We start from the raw sequence: 18394 nt of genomic DNA on the forward strand, positions 1-18394 counted from the left end.
CTGTGCTGACCTCAATCTGCTTCCCCTCCCCATCTCCCAGCTCACGAGGCTGGGTGTCCAGGGAACAGCCAGTTCCACTGCTAAAGACTCAGGCAAAGTAGATGTTGAGCACCTCAGGTACATACCCAAAGACTTGCCAAGACACCTTTAATCTTCTTATCTTTTAGATAAATATCCTGGATTCTTTAAATTTTTCCTCAAAAGTCAAGTTTTTGCATTCTTGATTGTGCTTACTTCTCTGCCTTGGATTTCCTAATGGGTATGCATCATACTTAACGTATATCTTCTTAGGGTTTACCAGGGATGAAGAGAGCAGAGGTTACTTCACAGGATTTACCATTTATAGTCCTGGTTCTGTATTTCAGTGGGCCATTAGGTTCAGTTGTGATACACTGTATTTCTTGAGTCTTTTCTGCAGGACTGTTAGGCATCTAGTTGGTTCCCACCCTTGATTTGTAGTTTTAACTCTTCTTATCTGAATGTAGTACGCCGTGCCTGTCTTTCTTGAACAGCATGCTGTTTTGCCCAGGCCAGCATTGAGATCAATCAATGTTATCCTTGCTTTAGTTTTCAGTGCAGATGTCTCAAGTGACATTTCAGTTTTCACAAAAGTGAAATTTCTGTGTAAACTTAGTATTCATAAACATATTATTCCACATTCTGTCCACATAAAGTGAACATACAGTGTCTATGTGTTCACAGTGTTAGAAGGAAGCCCATTATGCTTTTCAGTTGGTAGTAGGTCAGACAAAATTACTTCTACTAAGGAGTACAAATCTTTCTTAATGAGCTTTTGAAAGGCCTACAGATTACACAGTAATTTTTTTCTTTCATTTATTTCTCTTTCACCTACCTTCCTCCCACATATTCTAGACTCCTATTTGATTCTATTAGATTGTTTTCTATTTTCAAGTTCTTTTTCCTGATTATTTCAAAATAAAGGTGTGGGGTTTTTTTGAGTAGGATTGCAATTGTATTCTGCTCATCATGAGCTATTTATTGTTCCAAAGGTGGTTTTCCCTACTGGGTAAAGTGTATGAGAAAAGCAGAGCACTCAAGCTATTTCTACCATACATTTTTTCCAGTCCCAAGCAGAAGACATGGAAATATTTTCTATGAAGAATGCATTATAAATTTGCAAGGTGCATTTTATAATAAAATTTCATTTTATTATTCCTAAATAAATAGAAACTGTCACTGTCTTCAACAGGTACCATATCAGTGCAGAAATGGAATTTAGATTCAGTTTCTCTCCCTGTTATATTTCCAGAACATCATTTGCTGTGAAAGAGAGGCACTAAAAGGCAGTAAAGGAAGTGGTCTGTGGAACTATAAATGGGCTTTGCTTTCAGTATAATAATGAGAAGTTATTTTTTAAAAATTATTTCTATTTCTCTTCCTCCTGGCTCTCTTTTGTGGCCCAGTAAGCTAGAAAATAAATGATCAGAGAAGCCAGTCTTTAATGTATCCTAGTATTTTCAATTCTTTAAAAAGGAAGGAATACTTCAAATTGAATCCAGGGGAAATGCAAAGCTACCCAAATATATAAAACTGATATAGTATGTTCACTGTCATGAACATACTAAGAAAGGCCTGGAAAAAGCCTTAGAAAACGTGCCCACTTAGAAAGGCATGCTGCCACTAACTTTGTGGTTATCTTTGACAAGCAGTTCAACAGAGAGCAGTTAATCAAGTAGTTATGGCATATACTAACTACTGTGGGCTTCAGGCTTCAGAAGACTTTACTCTCGTCCAGCTGCAGGGTGTCTGAAGCTAAACCATGGTATGAAAGGAAATTGTGAATGGAGATCTTGCATGAAGTCCCTCAAATTCCTCAAGACCTCTCCTCTCCTCTCCTCTCCTCTCCTCTCCTCTCCTCTCCTCTCCTCTCCTCTCCTCTCCTCTCCTCTCCTCTCCTCTCCTCTCCTCTCCTCTCCTCTCCTCTCCTCTCCTCTCCTCTCTCCCTCTGAGAGATGGGTAGCTGTATCTTCTCTTTGCAGGCATAGCAAAGAAAGCAAACACACCCTGAACAGACCTTGTGTGTAAACTGAAATAAGCTCTGTGCAGCCAGAACTGGCAGCTGATGTGTTTGAGCCTTCCGAGAGATGTATTTGCTGGAGCACTGCAGGAGGACACCTCCCTTGCCTGTCCATATTCCCAGAGAACAATATTGTAAGTCAGGGCACTGTTCTTGCATGCAAAGCTGCATGCATGGAGCTAATGCATGCTGGTAACACTCATGGTGCTAGAAAATACCTGGCTCTATCCACATCATGTGCAATTCTGTAATATTTCAATAGCTTTAGCAAATAATTATTATCTCCATATAGCACATTCAAGTTGATTTGTTTTCATTGGAGACAGGAGGGGAAAAATAATGCCAAGATATTATCACAGATTTTAGAAAATGCTGTTCTTTAGTTCTTCACTTTGTTGTACTTACGTGCAAAATATATGTGACAAAATGTAATGCTGTCACATTTGTACAAAATAGCAATAAAATTCTGCTACTAAGCTTCTGATCTGCACACATCTACTTCCCCTTGCAGTGTTCCTCTAACAGGAATTGTCGTCATCTTTATTTATTTAAAGCAGAGTTGAGCCTGATCGCTGTTCTTTACTGGATGTCATGGTTTGAACTTGGCTGCTGGCCAATCACCACATGGCCAGTCACTTACTTTCCAACCCCCCTTCTTGGCGAAATAGGGGAGGGACAAAAAAAAAAAAGAAATTCATAGACTGAGTAAAAAAAAATAAATTAGTAATAGTAACAAAACAACACTAACAATACTAAGTCCAAACGAGTAACATACAATGCAGTTGCTCACCAACTGGCAACTGGTACACAGCCCTCAGCAGTAAAGCGACTGCATCAAAAAAGTCCCACCATGCCAACCGGAAAACAGAGCATGTCTCCTTTATATACTGAGTGTGATGTCACATGATATGGAATACTCCAATGATTGATCTGTGCCCGGCCCTCTAACTGTGCTCCCTCTCAACCCAAGGAAAGATAACTCTATCCTGGCTGAGAATTCAGAGAACAGCCAAGATGACGGTGAGAAGAAAATTAGGCAGTGCATTTCTATAACACCTTTATTTGTATTCAGAGCAAATAACTATTTAATTTCCATGAACAGATTTGCTTTGTTTTTGGAAAGACAGTAAATCAGCTATGCTAGCAAAAAGGCATGGTAGACAGGAACTGACAGTTCTCTTGCTGTTTACTTTGGGAACTCTGGGAGCACTACTCTCCCTGTTGTTTGTAACTGTTTTTGCAAAGTCTATACACATACCCAAAGTCCAGTGCCTACTCTAGAAAATGAATATGTTTTCACTTAATGCCAGAATCCAGCATTCATCCTTAGATCAGTCCTGGAGTCTCTATCCAGTGGTTGGCAAAATGCCATTCTTCACAAGAACATTTGGGACCAGCTATTTTCACCCTGCTCTCTTTTGTGGTTGGTTTTGCTCTCCTCCTCCCTTGAAGTATGGTGCTCATGCATGAACTATTTTTGACCATGCACTCTGATTAGATCACTGTAACCAAAGCAGGGAGGAGACTTGCTCAGCTTGCAGCATGGCAATGTTTCTGTCTTTGGAGGTGAGAAGAGATGTCTGTGAGTCAAGGTTTTTGGATCCAGTGAGGCCCTCAGATCAGATTTTACTCAAAATATGTATCAGGAGCAATGTAGGAACTGAAGCTACAAAATTTGGGATATAAAATTCCTTTGTTTTTCAGATCTCTGCTTATCTTTGGCTTTGTTTCCATCTATATGGTGGTATTTCTGCTGACAAGATATTAAATTTCCTAGTCCTTCATACCTGCTCCCTTACAAGGATTTCCCTGCATCTCCCTGTAGATTAGGTTTGCATCAGTCTAAAAGAAAACTTACTGTGAGAGATGCTTATCAAGGAAATAGCAAGACCAGAGTGATCAGATGTGTGGAAGCTTTTCAAGAAGGATCATGGTGAGAGAGAAGTCATTCATAGTGCTGGGAAATGTGGCTTCAGGCAAGCAAAGAGGACAAAAGCCAGGTTAGGGCTATCAAGAATAGAGCTGAACTGGGGAAGATGCTTGAGAGGACAGAAATAGGTCATCAGCTGAAGAGTTGGTGTCACTGAAAGTGTTTTGGTTTTGGAGCCAAACAGTGCAAGAAGTATGATTTCGCTACTGCACAAATACTGCAGCAGGAGATAAACCCACCTCAAAGCATGAAAGCTGGAGCTAGGGTCAAGCTAGCTGGTTTAGCTCTCCTTACCAAACAGACCAGCCAGAGTATCTCCTGAGCTGCTGGTTTTGGCTTTTGGGCAGGTCTGGTTGCCTGCACTGAGCTTCAGTGTTTTCGGCAGGTGTATGTTACTGATCACAGTTAACCTGAAATTCTCATTTAGAGTGCAGCGTATCACTGAAAGCTCTAAAATGTACCTGAGAGCAAAATTCGTTCTTTGATTTGGGAATTGAATCTGTGACACTGTATAGGAATTTTCACAGAAAACAATTAATGATTACAACTTCATGAACAGTGAGAACATTTGGTGTCTTCACTTGTATTAATTATGATTTAAATGGAGTATAGCTTAATTTGAAACTGTTGGATATTTTTGGATCTCTTTCTTCTTTTAGTTTAATGGAAAAATACATATGCATAAATTGAATGATCTAAAATTGTATGAATCAGTCTGCAGTCTGAATTTTCTTAAAACTGTTAAAGGCTTTTGGAGAGGGCTTGCTTTATTCACCTATCCACTTTGTATCAGGGACCTGTTTCCCCTAAGTCAAATTTGTTATTTGATTACAAGTTGATGACTTCAAGTTTTTTTGCCAGTAAAGATTATTATTATTCTCTTCCTCACTTTTTCTGCAACTCTGTGAATCCATCACTTTCCAACTATGAATATATGAAATATTACGAGGTGTATGAAATAGTCATTTGAAGAAGTGGAAGGCTTTATTTCCATGCCATTAAAAAACCCATTAATTTATGTATCTTAGATTTGTGTATCAAAAATAAAATAAATCATCTGCTATTTAGGAAAAAAAATAGAGAAGAAACAGAAAGAGGAACATCGTTCTGAGGAAAAAACCCACCCAAATGCCTTTTGTTTTACATCTGAAATTCCATTCTGTTACCTAAGATAAATGTGCCAGAGGAATCAAAGAGCTTCAGAAAGAATTTTAAGTGTGCAGAGAGACCGTGAGCCTTGCTCGGGCTGGACATTTGCTGATTGCGGTCTCTGGCTGATTGTGCATTTGATTTGCATTTTTTCTCAATCAGTTGCCTAAATATGTGCCTTAAAACACTTCAGGCTGTATAGAAGGATCCTGTCTGGAGAGGACCTGTTGTGCTTTTTAAAGTCAGTCCTCTTCTGTTTTAAAGAGATTTTCCTTTCCTCTGTTTATTGTCTGGAGCAGGTAGCCAGTGAGTTTTCAAGGGCCTGGGGCTGCAGCCAGCCTTTTGGGAGCTGCAGAATCCTTCGGTCTAACTCCTAAACACCAAAAGGTTTCTCTGTGATTCAAACCCATTGATTGTTGGGGGTAACCCAAATGTGCCTTATTTGCCTTTATTTCTTTTCTAATTTATTTTGATTTGAAAGCAGATACCATTCATCCTGTGGTATCTGTGAACTTTCCCTGTTACAGCATCAGAGCAAAAGTGTGGCAAAAAACTTTGAAAATTGTAATACTGTAACTTTTACGTTGGTAGGACATAACAAGGCTGTGAAAGGTACAGTGTTCTCTCTTTTTCTCACACAGGCTGGATTGCCATGTTGGGAGCCATTTGGCTGCTAGTGCTAGCAGACATCCATGATTTTGAAATGATATTGAACAGAGTTGAGTGGGCAACCCTCCTTTTCTTTGCAGCATTGTTTATTCTCATGGAGGTAAGATTCTCTGATTTCTAAAGGCTGAAGAGTTACAACCAATTTAAAAGATGAATTATGTTCCTGGGCAGAGGCCTCCTGCAGATTCAGTCACATGGGAATATTGTAGATTGAGTGTAGTTATGGTAGTACAGAGAGAAATTGCAGATTGGTGGATGTTGGCTGGACCTCTTTGATATTTAATTTTTCACTGTAAGCTTCATCTAACTCTCCTTCTGCTGTGTTTGTTGAATATATCTGACACAATCATTTTCATATAAGTGGAAGTTTTAGTTTCCAGGTTTGTCGACAGTCTATGCGTGCAGATACTTTATATGTATTTATGTGTTTGTTTTGCAATTACTTAGAGAAGTGGTAGGAAAAATAAAAGAACAAGAATAAACCAGAGCTGAAAAATGTTCCTAATGCTGTCTGCTACATGATGACTACCAAATGGTGTAAGAGATTTCATGGGAGTATGGTTTGAAAGGATAATATCACTGACTTTCAGTTTACAATTTAATTTAAAAATAAATTCACTACTTGAAATGCCTGGATATCTTGCTGTGTAGTTTCATTGTGTTTTTCTGCTTGACTATTAGAAACAATCCACCCATATTTGTATCCCATTTTATGTACTGTTTGATGCTTTCTTATAGCCTGAGTAGGTTTATTTTTACTCCAAATATTTTGATCATTCTTTGTATGAATACTCACATTTACTTGTCAATTAGGCTTCTAGAATGCCTGGTTTTTTAAAGTTGTTATTTGTTGGGTTTAAATGATGTAATAATGTAGAAACATGACTGACAAAACCCAAGTGACCACCAGCACCCCCATGGCTAGTGAACTGTTTGAGTGAGTAGCCTGGGAAAAGCCTGTAATAAAAATTTTACTCACACAGCGTCCTTCCTTCCCCTTCCCCCTCAGTAATTGCAAAGATCCCAAGAATTTGTAAATTGAGATCTATTAAAAAAAAATAAAAATCACCAACAATAAAAGGGACAAAATTTGAAACAAATACAAACAATGAATAATTCAACTAACTCTAATTAAAGCCAAACTGGAAGTTAAAATTTGGTAACCTCTGAGAAGATGAATGGAAACACTGATTATCATTAGGAGGCTTGTTTGCAAGCTACTAGGTCTAAAATTCATCAGGAACTGTTGATTTATTGTACACTCATTAGTACAGGCAATTTTTAGTTCTCTCTGTTGTCAGGCTTTATACATCCTTGCATTTTCTAGCTCTCATAAGGAATCCATATTGAAGACATGTTTATTTTATTTTCTGCTGCTGTAACAGTTTATTAGTTGCATTCCCTGATGTATTTATTGTTTTTGTTTGGATTGAATAGTTTTGATTTGAGTGTTGTGTGACTGCACAATAACATAGTAAAACATGCGGGAAGTTATTTGCCATTTACTGCCAGACTTTGGATATGACTGTTGTTATCCACTGAACTTAATTTTTATGGTTTCTCAGGTCACCAGTGAATAGTTTGCTAATGAAAGAATATTGGAATAGCATCAATTTAACATCATGACAGAAACTTGTACAAATAATCAAGAAAAAAGCAGGAGACATTAAATTTTTTCTCCATAAATGAATGAGGAAAGTGTTCTAAGTATCATCGCTTCCAATTTTGATCTGAATCTATTATACTCTGGATTAGCAGGAGATGACAGTCCTTGCCAAGGCATATTTTTTTTTTCCTTTAGGGCAACAATTGCAAGAAGAAACAAGTCAAGACAAAGTTATGCATTGAAATATAAGACATTTTTCCATGATCTAGGCATTCAGCAGTTGTTAGCTCATATTCTTCACCCCACTGATCCTTTACCTTGGATGGTTACCTGTCTGAATCTACTTCCTACTGCTATAAATGTTTTCTTTCCTATTACGAGACACATTTAAAAACCTGTGTGGGACTTAGGCTACAAGTAATTTTGGAAAATATGATTGAGTTCCATAGCCATAGGGGAAGTCTTGGAAGTTCTGGCTTTGCATGCCCGTCAGTCCAGTCTGATCTTTTGCAATGAAAAAATCAGAAATCCTTTGGAGCTCTGTTGTTTCCTATTGTGTCCTTCGAGTACTTTGTCTCTACAGCTGTCTTTTTAGTCCTTGTTCACAAGTGGCTGTTACAGATTATAAAATCTTTCTGCTTCTTCTGTCTCTGTGACATAAGTTCCTTTGCCTCTCAGGGGTACAGTATTTTGTTCACTTTTATAGTCAAAATTGACATTTTACCTCAGTGCCCTCAGAGTTTATTTTCAAGAGTCTTCATGGCATACTGTCCATAAGAGGGTTTCATGCAAACTTTTATGCATAAATTAAACTTTGATCTAAAATGGCACATGATTTTTCCTGCAGTAAAGCTATTTTGAGCTGTCAGACAGGAACTAGTACACTTGAAATAGTCATGGAGTAATAATTATTCCTCTTAGAAGACACAGGAAGATTCAGGACATCCTCTGTGCATTTTACACCCAGGGGAGGCCAGTGGAGGGGTGCTAACTGCTGACTTTCACTTAGATGCTTGCAGGCCTGGATATTGTAGATACACCCTAAAGCTGGTTATGCAGTTAGTACTGTCATCAGCTCTAACCTGACGAGCTACCTGCAGACTGACTGTCTTGCAGGAGTGATGTGTGTGTCCTTCACTCCCTTCACTCTCTCCTGAATATCTCTTTTGTAGTACCTTTCCTGGATTACAGAACAGATTTCAAGGATTACTGAAAAGTAATATGATCTGTTAATAGATAATTAAGTAATAAGGCGGCAATCTTAACTGAATGTAACTCTGGGCTTTAATTGCCGACAACTGTGCGTTAAAATGTTTATTTTGAAGTGTAAACACAAAGCACTTGTAGAAAAAATATTACTGTTAATTAAGAATATTGCTTTTACATACATTTAAAAAGTCACTGTCATAACCTTTGAGCTGATAAAGCTACACAGATAGCTTAGAATTAAAATGGTAACTTAAAATTACCAACAAGAATTCATTTCTTAGGAAACCTTCCCCTGGGAAATTAATTAAAAACTGTCCTTTTTTTTTTTTTTTTTTTTTTTTTAAAGGTAAGGGGTATGTGTGTGTACTTAGAAGTCTTATCACTTGTTTTCTGTGTGCTGCATCTTTAAATGTAGAGATACTTTTTCTTGTGCAGAGCATTGTTAAAAGGGAATATAATTTCTGGGCCAAACTTAATTTGTGGTGATACCCAAACCACTAGCATTCAGCTGTCACCTGAACAAGCTGCAAATACAGGAACTGCTGGTCTGAAGGACAGTCCCTTTGTCGCTCTAACGTTACCATGTCTTATACCATAACACTTGGTGCCTATTAGGATCTTTGTCCATCTCTGTCATGGAATCTGACAGTGTGCTTGTTGAATGGGGTTTTTTCCACTGGTGTCTCTAAAGGGCTCTGTCTGACTTCCAGGTGTGCAGGTTATACAGAGTTGTGTTGTGTGAATACTGACTTCTGAGGCTCTGTGTGGAAATGGAGTCAGTAAGTGAAGCATTGCAGCTGACTGATTCTTTGTCATGGCAGAAAAAAGTGAAAGCAAGCCAATCAATGTGGTCCAGGCTGAGCCAAAAATGCTGCAATTTTCTCCCCAAGAAACTGAAAAGTCATAAAGTAGATATACCTTATTCAATCTAAAACTAGTACTTCATTCTGGACACTTGTAAGAAAAGAAAACAAACGCAAAGTGAATTAAAGGCTAGCTCTTGTGAGTTAAAATCACCCTTTTACCTTGTGGTTTGAGGGAGCAGATCATTCTTTTGCAGTGTGAAGACTCAGTTTGTACTCTCCTCTCTTCCCGAGGGGAGACCAGAGCAATCACCACTAGGCTGGAGTCTTCCTATGTCTTTTCATCTATGGTAGTAAACATGGTTGTATGGGATGCTATCTAAGTATCCTGTACAAATGGGAGTGGCTCTCACAGGGAGGACAGAGCACTGGTCCAGACTGTCCCCAGGTCCAGTGCTTACCAGGGGTTACCCCCTTGGTTCAGGTGCCTGACTTGAGCCTCAAAGAGCTGATTATCCTGCTTCTCAGGTGCTGCTGCCTCTACACCAATTTCCATTCAGCCAAGATCTCTGCCATTTAGCAGATGGGTACTGTTATTTTTTACGGGTCTGAGAAAGCTGTTTAACAGAAGCATGTATTTTGTTTTTCTGTTTCTTCATCTGAGACTGAGCAGGATATGCCTGATTTCATCTGGCCTTTTAAACACCTGATATACTTCTATCTATATTGCAGTTTTGGGGAAGTTGGCTTGAAATCAGATGTGCTCAGGTATTCAGAAAGTACGGATCGACTGAAGAAATAATCTTTAATTTTCAGCCATTCTCTGATGCCTGTGCCCCACACAGTAATCCTGCAGTAATCCACAGTAATTTTAAATAATCCTACCAGTCATTCCAGCACAACAAACACACTTCTGCAAATACAGCTAACAACTTCAGCCATGTCTTTTCTCTCCACCAATTGCAAGGTTGCTGTAGAAGCTACATGAGATGAATATCAATATTTTGTGAATGGGAAGGAACTGTATTTTCTTACATCCACTAAAGAAAATGTAACTGCATCAGGTTCTTCACTAGTTGATGTCTTCTTTTTTTTAGGCTTTGGCTCATCTGCACTTAATAGACTATATAGGAGAGCAGACAGCTTTGTTAATAAAGGTATGTTTAAAATATGTTAAGGAAAATAGTTCAGCTCCAATAGAATAACGAATGATACATTCATTTTGAATTTAACGTTAATTATTACAGTCCTGCATCAGCAATATCAAGAAAGCATGTCATACTTTGGTATGGATGGTGTTTAATAGGTATGTGTCTGTCCACAGCCAGAATAAGTAGCCATAAAAGCGAAAGGGAAGCCTTTTCTATAGCCTATTCTATAATACAAAGGTGAAAAAAATATAAACAATTAAAGATGGAAATTCACAGTTGCACAATGTATTTCTTGCGTGAAATCTGAGTATTAGAAATATCAGTATTTGTTTTCTTATTTGTTCAAATTTTCTTGGAAAAAGGAACAGTAATTGTGTTACTAAATATTGGACTGTTTTCATTAAGATGCTTTTCCTATCTCAGAGCCTAAAGGAATAATAAATGTTGATAAATTAAGCCTGTGAAGAATGTGCAATTATGCCATGGGGAGTTGACAGAGCAACACTGATCTCATAAAAATTTTAATTTGATCTCTCTCAATTCCAGGTGGTTCCCGAGGATCAGCGCTTGGCGGTGGCCATCATTTTAGTGGTCTGGGTGTCTGCTTTGGCCTCCTCTGTGATCGACAATATCCCCTTCACGGCGACAATGGTAGGGTCTGTGCAGCACTTGCACATCCGTCTTGGTGATGGCAAGGGAGCTGAGCTTGGTGATTAAGACTTTTTGGTTTTGACCTCTGCTGTGTTGTAGTTTACTTTATCCCCTGAGAGTGAATCATTATTACAAGTTTATTCATTCCATTAAGGCATCGAGCTAGCCATTGCTGCTAGCAGCCACAGTTAGCTGTGGGAGTAGAGGGACAGTTTTGGCTGCACTTTTTCACTTTCCCTTGTATATCCACATCTGTAGCTGAAAATTAAAGTTGTCTTTTTGATGGAAACTGTCACTATCTATCCACTGCTATCATATTCCCTCTATGTGCTGTGTAGTTCTGCTAATGTTTTTTTAACACCTGAACCTTCTATTGCTACCTTACTTACGTAATTAGTTTAAAAACCAGCAAAAAATATTAAGCACAACAAATCCTTATCAGCAGCTGTGTTTTAATATCAGAAAGGTATTAAATTATATCAAATTAGGACACGCTCAGATACATTTATTCAATCAAGTTCTCTGTTTAAAGTGCAATAATCCCTTCATTATACCACAGGAATAATTCATTTTTACAACATGTTCTCAGCTAAGCATAATTTTTCTGCACCTTTTTTCTTCCATTGTTATTGGATAATCATGTCTACCCTTAACCTGTGTCAAGGTTTAAGACACTTCTTACAGGGCATATGACAGATTGGACGGTTTTGTGACTGCTTTATAATTATATATCAATGTGGTATTTTGGTTTGATTACAGTGGTGTTTCCTGTGGAATTACATTCATTTACCAACAACTGATTGCAAGCAATAGTCATGAAGGAAAAGATTGGTTCAGGATGAGTTATCTTGCACCAAACACTTGAGGACTATTAAGCGATAATGCAGAAATCTTAGCTTATAAGGTTTTGCCTCATATCCAGCTAGTCTATGAAAATTGGCTTGTGGCAATACCGAAAAGCAGCTGCATGTACATTGATGAAAGGATCTTTTACAGGTTTTGAAAGAAGCCCTCCTTTAAAGGAGTATGTTTTGGGGAATAGATTGAAATGCAGGAATCTTTTGGGATGTCTGAAGACCACATTTTCTGTATCTTTGAGGGAGGGTAATACAGATGGACAGGAATGGATCCTTGCTAACATTTTAGACATATACAATGTATATCTTTTTCGAGAGACTGCTGCATTTTTTTCTTTAAAAATAGGTGGAGAAAGGAGATAGGAAGAAAGAAAAATGCAGACATGTTCTCACCTATGAAAAAGTGGTCATTAGGTGAGGTGTTAAGATACTGATGTGTTCTATGGCCGATTAAGGTGGAGACCTAGCATCATCTAGCTCAGGGAATGGCCTTGCACTTTAGTCTTTGTCATTCTACATTAGAAAATTCTTAAGTCCCAAGTTCTTATGTAAGATTGTATAAACTTTCATTTAAAATTATTTTGGTTTCTTTGGCACTTGGTTCCTACTGTTAAAATAAGCAATATTTGAGTTTTGAAGGCTTTATATATAGATCAAAGTTATGATCTTCTGTTGAGGAGTATTACATATATCAAACCCAGCTCTTCTGTAAAATGGCTTTTCGTTAATCAGGGACTGAGTGTGTGTAACAACCACACAGTGCAGCAGGTATGTCTTAGATTTCTTTTTATTTATTCACTTGCTGTTTACAGAATCATGATGTCATTGTTAATACAGATAACCATCCACATATCGAATTCACTTATTCTACAACATAGTTCACTCACACATTCACACGGTTACCCAGTGGGAGCAGAGCTTGGAGGTCAACCCCAAGTGTGTACTCAGAAGCAGAGGATCATATTGACATTCTTCTATATATGAGTTTGGTTTCATACACCCTAGTGACGTAGGAGTATGGGGCATCTGCTATGATGTAGCCATAAAGGATCCTGTCCTTCTCTGGCAAAAGGTTCCAGCTTCACAGCTGAGCCTGTGCTCATAATAATGGAAGAAGGACTTACTGAGTCCCTCGAGGGCTCCATAAATCTCCTTCAGTGGTGAACAAATGTCTTCATGACAATGGGGCAATCTCTCTTGTGATTTTTGTAGTCATAGCCTTGATGGACCAGGTACTGGGTGGGAATGTGGAATCCATCAAGTTCCTCACATTTTTTGAACCCAGAGATTCAAAAAATCTGGGTAGTTTCATAGATATTAACTGTATGCTCTGAGCAGAGTGTTTGGAGAATGGCATGAGACCTCTGCCGGTAGAGGATTTTCTCAATCCAAGGTAGTTAGCCATGGACCAGTAGGAGTTAGGGGAAACCAGGCTCACAGCATGACAATTTATTTGACTTGTACATGGATAGGGATTCCTGAAATATCATGCAGAGATAATGAAAGGTTCGGTGGCAGCTCACAGTCAAGGACACCAATGGTGTCTCTTCTGCATTAGAAAGGTGGGTATACTGTCATTTTTGTCCCACATTCTAGGGATAAGACAGTCCTGTCAGTCCCAACTCTTGTGGGTGTGAGCCTCCAGCTGATTGAAGACAAAACTACAGTGATGGCAAGGATGTCTAGAAAGTCATATTGCTCTGTTCCTTCAGGGGTAGGGAGGTGCAAAAGACAGGCATCAGTTCTTTCATGGGATGTCTCCAACACTGCCCTTGTGTTCCTGGATAAGGTCTTTCATTCATCCCCTGCAACACTACGCAGTGCGTGTTGTCCAGACTTTGAGCAGGGAGATGGGATGGGCTACACACTGTGTAGTAACTCATAAATGACATGAGGGTAGACAGACGTAAAGTTCTCCAGTGTGAGGTGACTGACCTCCCTGGGCTGAAGGCATCCTAGATAAGAAGAATCTCAGCTCCAACTCTTTCGATCTCCTGTTACACTGTGTTACTTGCTCATGTAGAAGTATCCCATATAATTGATATGTAGAATATTTTGACCCATTTTCTGCCTCAGAAATGGAAGAAATATGGAATTCCACTATAGCATGAGACTTGACTTATGAGGCACATAGATGGAGGAAAGAAATAGAGAAAAACATGCAGATAACTCTGTAACTGTGATATTGTTTCCTTAAAAAAAGATCAAGCTGTAGTGTAGTTGTCCAAATTTTCATTTCAGCTTCTTTGTTTGTACTGGTGGGATATTCAGACTCATAAGGACTTGCTTAGTGTACAGAAAAAAATAAATATGAAAAAAATGTGAATGCATAATTAATGGCTCTTGAGACTAAAAATTTCACTTTATCTGTGTTTCAGATTTGACAGCATTAGAATTTATAACTGATTGATTCTTACTTTAACAGGATGTAAAAAGTGGAAGCTGTAGATCAATATTTAAAAAAGGTAATTAAAATATTAATATATCTGAGCCATCATTACAAAGAGTTCTGTTTTAAGAATTCAAATAATGAAAACAGAGAAGGAAAATGATTTCCTAGCAAAAAATATAAGCATTTGCAAGAGTTTCTAAGTATCTATTTAGACAAATTAGGATATTTGCTTGTCCTAAAATGTGAACACAACACATCCGCAGTTTTAAGAACTAAACCTAAATATTTTCAGTTATTTTAAGATGGAAATATTTTAAGGTGCAAAATATTTATGTGTTTAAATATTCTGAATGCATTGATGCTTTTCAGCAGCTTTCAACACCAGCATTGTGGAGAGGATTTCTCTCTTACTAAAAAATTCAGAAATTACAAAAATTAGATTAGTTTGTTATTTGAAGCACCTTACCCTGAAAATATCTTTTCAGTGCTACACCATTGTTGGTCAAATTCTTTTTTACTCTAGCCAAGAGTAAATCTGTTATAACACCACCATCAAAAGTGTCAGTACTAGGTGGAATTAATGTACAGAGGTTGCTAAACTGAAATGTCTGCAAAGAGCTCAGAACACAGCAAGTATTTTATGCTACAGAGGATGCTGTAGAAAGGTAATTACCTCTATGAAACAGTGGAATGAGTTTCTTAAGGCACTTAGGTCATCATATGTTGATTGCTTTTACTGTTCCTGTCTTGGTGAAATTCTGTTTGTGTTAAATTAAAATAAAGCCTTGGAGCTGCACAAAGACAACTGAGTCTTCCGAGTATCTTCTAATTGCTTGTTTCATATCATTTGTCCTGAATGCGAAGATCATGAACTGCCCCAAAACAGGGTTGAGACTTCCTTGATGAACTGTAATCCCAAGGCTTTTCCCTTCTCTTTAAGCATTGTAAAATGAATGTCCAGCTCCCGAATGAAATAGAAGTTTATATGAGTGAGGGTTTATTGCACTTCATTGTATGTGTGCCTGGCAATTGTGACAGCTATCTGCAAGTGATAGGAAAATAGATCTTGTCAGTATGTTAAAAATGTACTATAGCAAAATTCTTTAGAATTATAAAATAAAATAGACTATTTTGGTTGGAAGGGACCTACAACAATCATCTAGTCCAACTGCCTGAACAATTCAGGGCTGAACAAGTTTAAGAACGTTATTAAGAGCATTGTCCAAATGCCTCTTAAACACTGACAGGCTTGGGAGCTCCACCACTTCTCTAGGAAGCCTGTTCCAGTGTTTGACCACCCGCTCGGTAAATAAATGCTTCTTAATGTCCAGTCTGAACCTCCCCTGGTGCAGCTTTGAACCATTCTCACACGTCATCTCACTGGATCCCAGGGAAAAGAGACCAGCACTTCCCTCTCCACTTCCCCTCCTCAGAGAGCTGTAGAGAGCAATGAGGTCGCCCCTCAGACTCCTTTCCTCCAAACTAGACAAGCCCAAAGGCCTTAGTCACTCGTCACAGGACATTCCTTTCAGCCTTTCACCAGCTTTGTTGCCCTGCTCTGGATGTGTTCAAGGACCTTTAACATCCTTCTGAAATCGTGGGGCCCAGAACTGCACGCGGGACAAGGTGAGGCCGCACCAATGCTGGATGCAGGGGATAATCACTTCTTTTGCCCGGCTGGTTATGCTGTGTTTGATGCACCCCAGGGTGCGGTTTGCCCTCCTGGCTGCCAGGGCACTGCTGGCTCACACTGAGCCTGCTGCCGACCAGCACCCCCAGATCCCTTTCTGCAGGGCTGATCTCCAGCCACTCCCAGTTTATACTTGTGCCTGGTGTTACTCTGTCCTACTTACATAATCTGGTATTTTGACTTGTTAAATTTCATCCTGCTAATCATTGTCCAATGCTCCAACCTATCTGAATCACTCTGCAATCTATCTGAATCACTCTGCAAGGCATATTGTCCCTCAAGAGTGTCAACAGCCCCTCCCAGTTTGGTATCATCAACAAACTTGCTAATGGTGCATTCAACTCCTGTATCCAGATTGTGGATAAATATATTGAACAGACCTGGCCCTAGAACTGAACCCTGAGGAACACCACTGGTGACTGGTCACCAGTCAAATGTAGCCCCATTCACCACAACACTTTGGGATCTGCCCTTTAGCCAGTTCTTCACCCAGCACACTGTGAACTGCTCATCTACAGTTGGACAACTTGCCCAGCAGGATACTGTGAGGGACAGTATCAAAAGCCTTACTAAAATCCAGAAAAAACTATGTCCAGTGCCTTCCCTTCATTCACCAGGCAGGTGACCCTATCACAGAAGGATATCAAATTAGTTACACAGGACTTTCACGTTGTGAACCCATATTGATTGTGCCTGATTATTCTTTAAAAGACTTTCAACAGTACTCAGCATAATCTTCTCCTTAATTTTTCCAGGAACTGAGCGTAGATTAACAGGTCTGTAGTTCCCTGGGTCCTCCCTCACACCCTTTTTGTGGACTGGAATAACATTGGCTAGCTCCCAGTCAGCAGGGACCTCCCCAGACTCCCCAGACCTTTGGTAGATGATCGGGAGGTGTCCTGCCATAACACTCGCTAGATCCTTTAGTACTCTGGGATGAATCTCATCAAGCCCCATGGACTTGTGAACTTTCAGCTGATACAACTGGTCCCTTACAAATTCAGTGTCCAAGTTTTGAGTTTGAGACATACTTTGTGGGAAACTCCATTAACTCTGACTATATGTAAAAAACTATGTTGCCAGCAACAAATCTAATATATATAGATACATATTATAATTGCTTTTAAAACACCCACAAAGTGTTCTCTGTATAAACAATTCTGAAACCAGGAGCTTAGTTATTAAGTCTCACACATTTTAATTCTTGAATAGCAAGGGCTTTTTTCATGTTGGATATCCAGCTTTCTTTGAAGAATAAACGTGGTGAATCATGTAGTGATGCTCCATGTGTCATTCTATTAATCCTCTGATATTTCTTCTCCTTTTTCAACAGGTTAAACTCACAATGACATTCCTTGACAGGTAGACCTAGTCATTTTTAGGCCTGGCATTTTCCTAGTATTGTCATTTAAATGGCCACGGATTTCTGCTCTTAGAATGTTAGGTGACATGATTTTATTATTGGTATGCTCTTTAGTTTTATTGACATGTTTTATCAACTGTATATGCTGGAGCCATCTGTTTATATTTTTCTTTTATTACCAGAACTAAAAATATAGCTGTAGTAAATCCCCATTTTAGCTGAGTTTAAATACTTTTTCCTCAATATGGGGTAACAAACAATTTCCATTAACAACCTGGCTGTCAAGGTGGCTTAGTCTCTGACAGGTATTTGTTAGAAACAAGATAATTTTTGGCCCACTATTTTTGCCTCTAAAACTATTTGCAGTTCTGAATGTCTCATATGTATCTCATGTTCTTACTACCAGTTTTATTTTTGGATCTTCTTTGCCTTCTGCCCTACCAGGGTTTTCTATGTCCCGCATTTCAGTGCTTGATAAAAGTGTAAGGCTGGGCCATAGTCATCTGCAGAGACTGATCAATCATCAACAATTTGGGGAACTACAAATTGTTTTCTACTAATGCTTAGTATGCAGTTTTTACAGATGTCTTTACCACATGCAGTTCTTAGCAAAGTGTGTGCTGTGAAATCCCATGGCATAGAGCAGCAATGAATCCCTGAAATAAAGATGTGAATTGCTGCTTCATTGTAATTTTGCACAAATAGACAAAATGGGCAGTATGACCTGATACCTTCTATTGTGCTGCACAGGTATTGTACAAACTTATCTAAGTTACTCTTCTTGTACAATGGGGGTGTATGATTATTTGTACAATATTATCTTTGGGAAGCAAAAGTAGCTGAGAGGGCTTCACTCTCTTATGAGTCTCCTGCCATCCCAGGAAGA

At 38.8% G+C, this 18394-nt stretch overlaps 1 protein-coding gene across 1 annotated transcript in view; it reads left to right on the plus strand.

The window, feature by feature from the left end:
* Positions 1-18394, plus strand: part of OCA2 (OCA2 melanosomal transmembrane protein) — a 205040-nt gene that overhangs the window by 124467 nt on the left and 62179 nt on the right. Inside the window, exons 19-21 of the mRNA XM_074930224.1 lie at positions 5759-5886; positions 10502-10561; positions 11102-11206. Of these exons, the coding sequence (XP_074786325.1) occupies positions 5759-5886; positions 10502-10561; positions 11102-11206 (293 nt within the window). The remainder of the gene's footprint in view (positions 1-5758; positions 5887-10501; positions 10562-11101; positions 11207-18394) is intronic.

This window comes from Athene noctua, chromosome 1 (genome assembly GCF_965140245.1).
Source record: "Athene noctua chromosome 1, bAthNoc1.hap1.1, whole genome shotgun sequence".
Classification (NCBI taxonomy): Eukaryota; Metazoa; Chordata; class Aves; order Strigiformes; family Strigidae; genus Athene; species Athene noctua.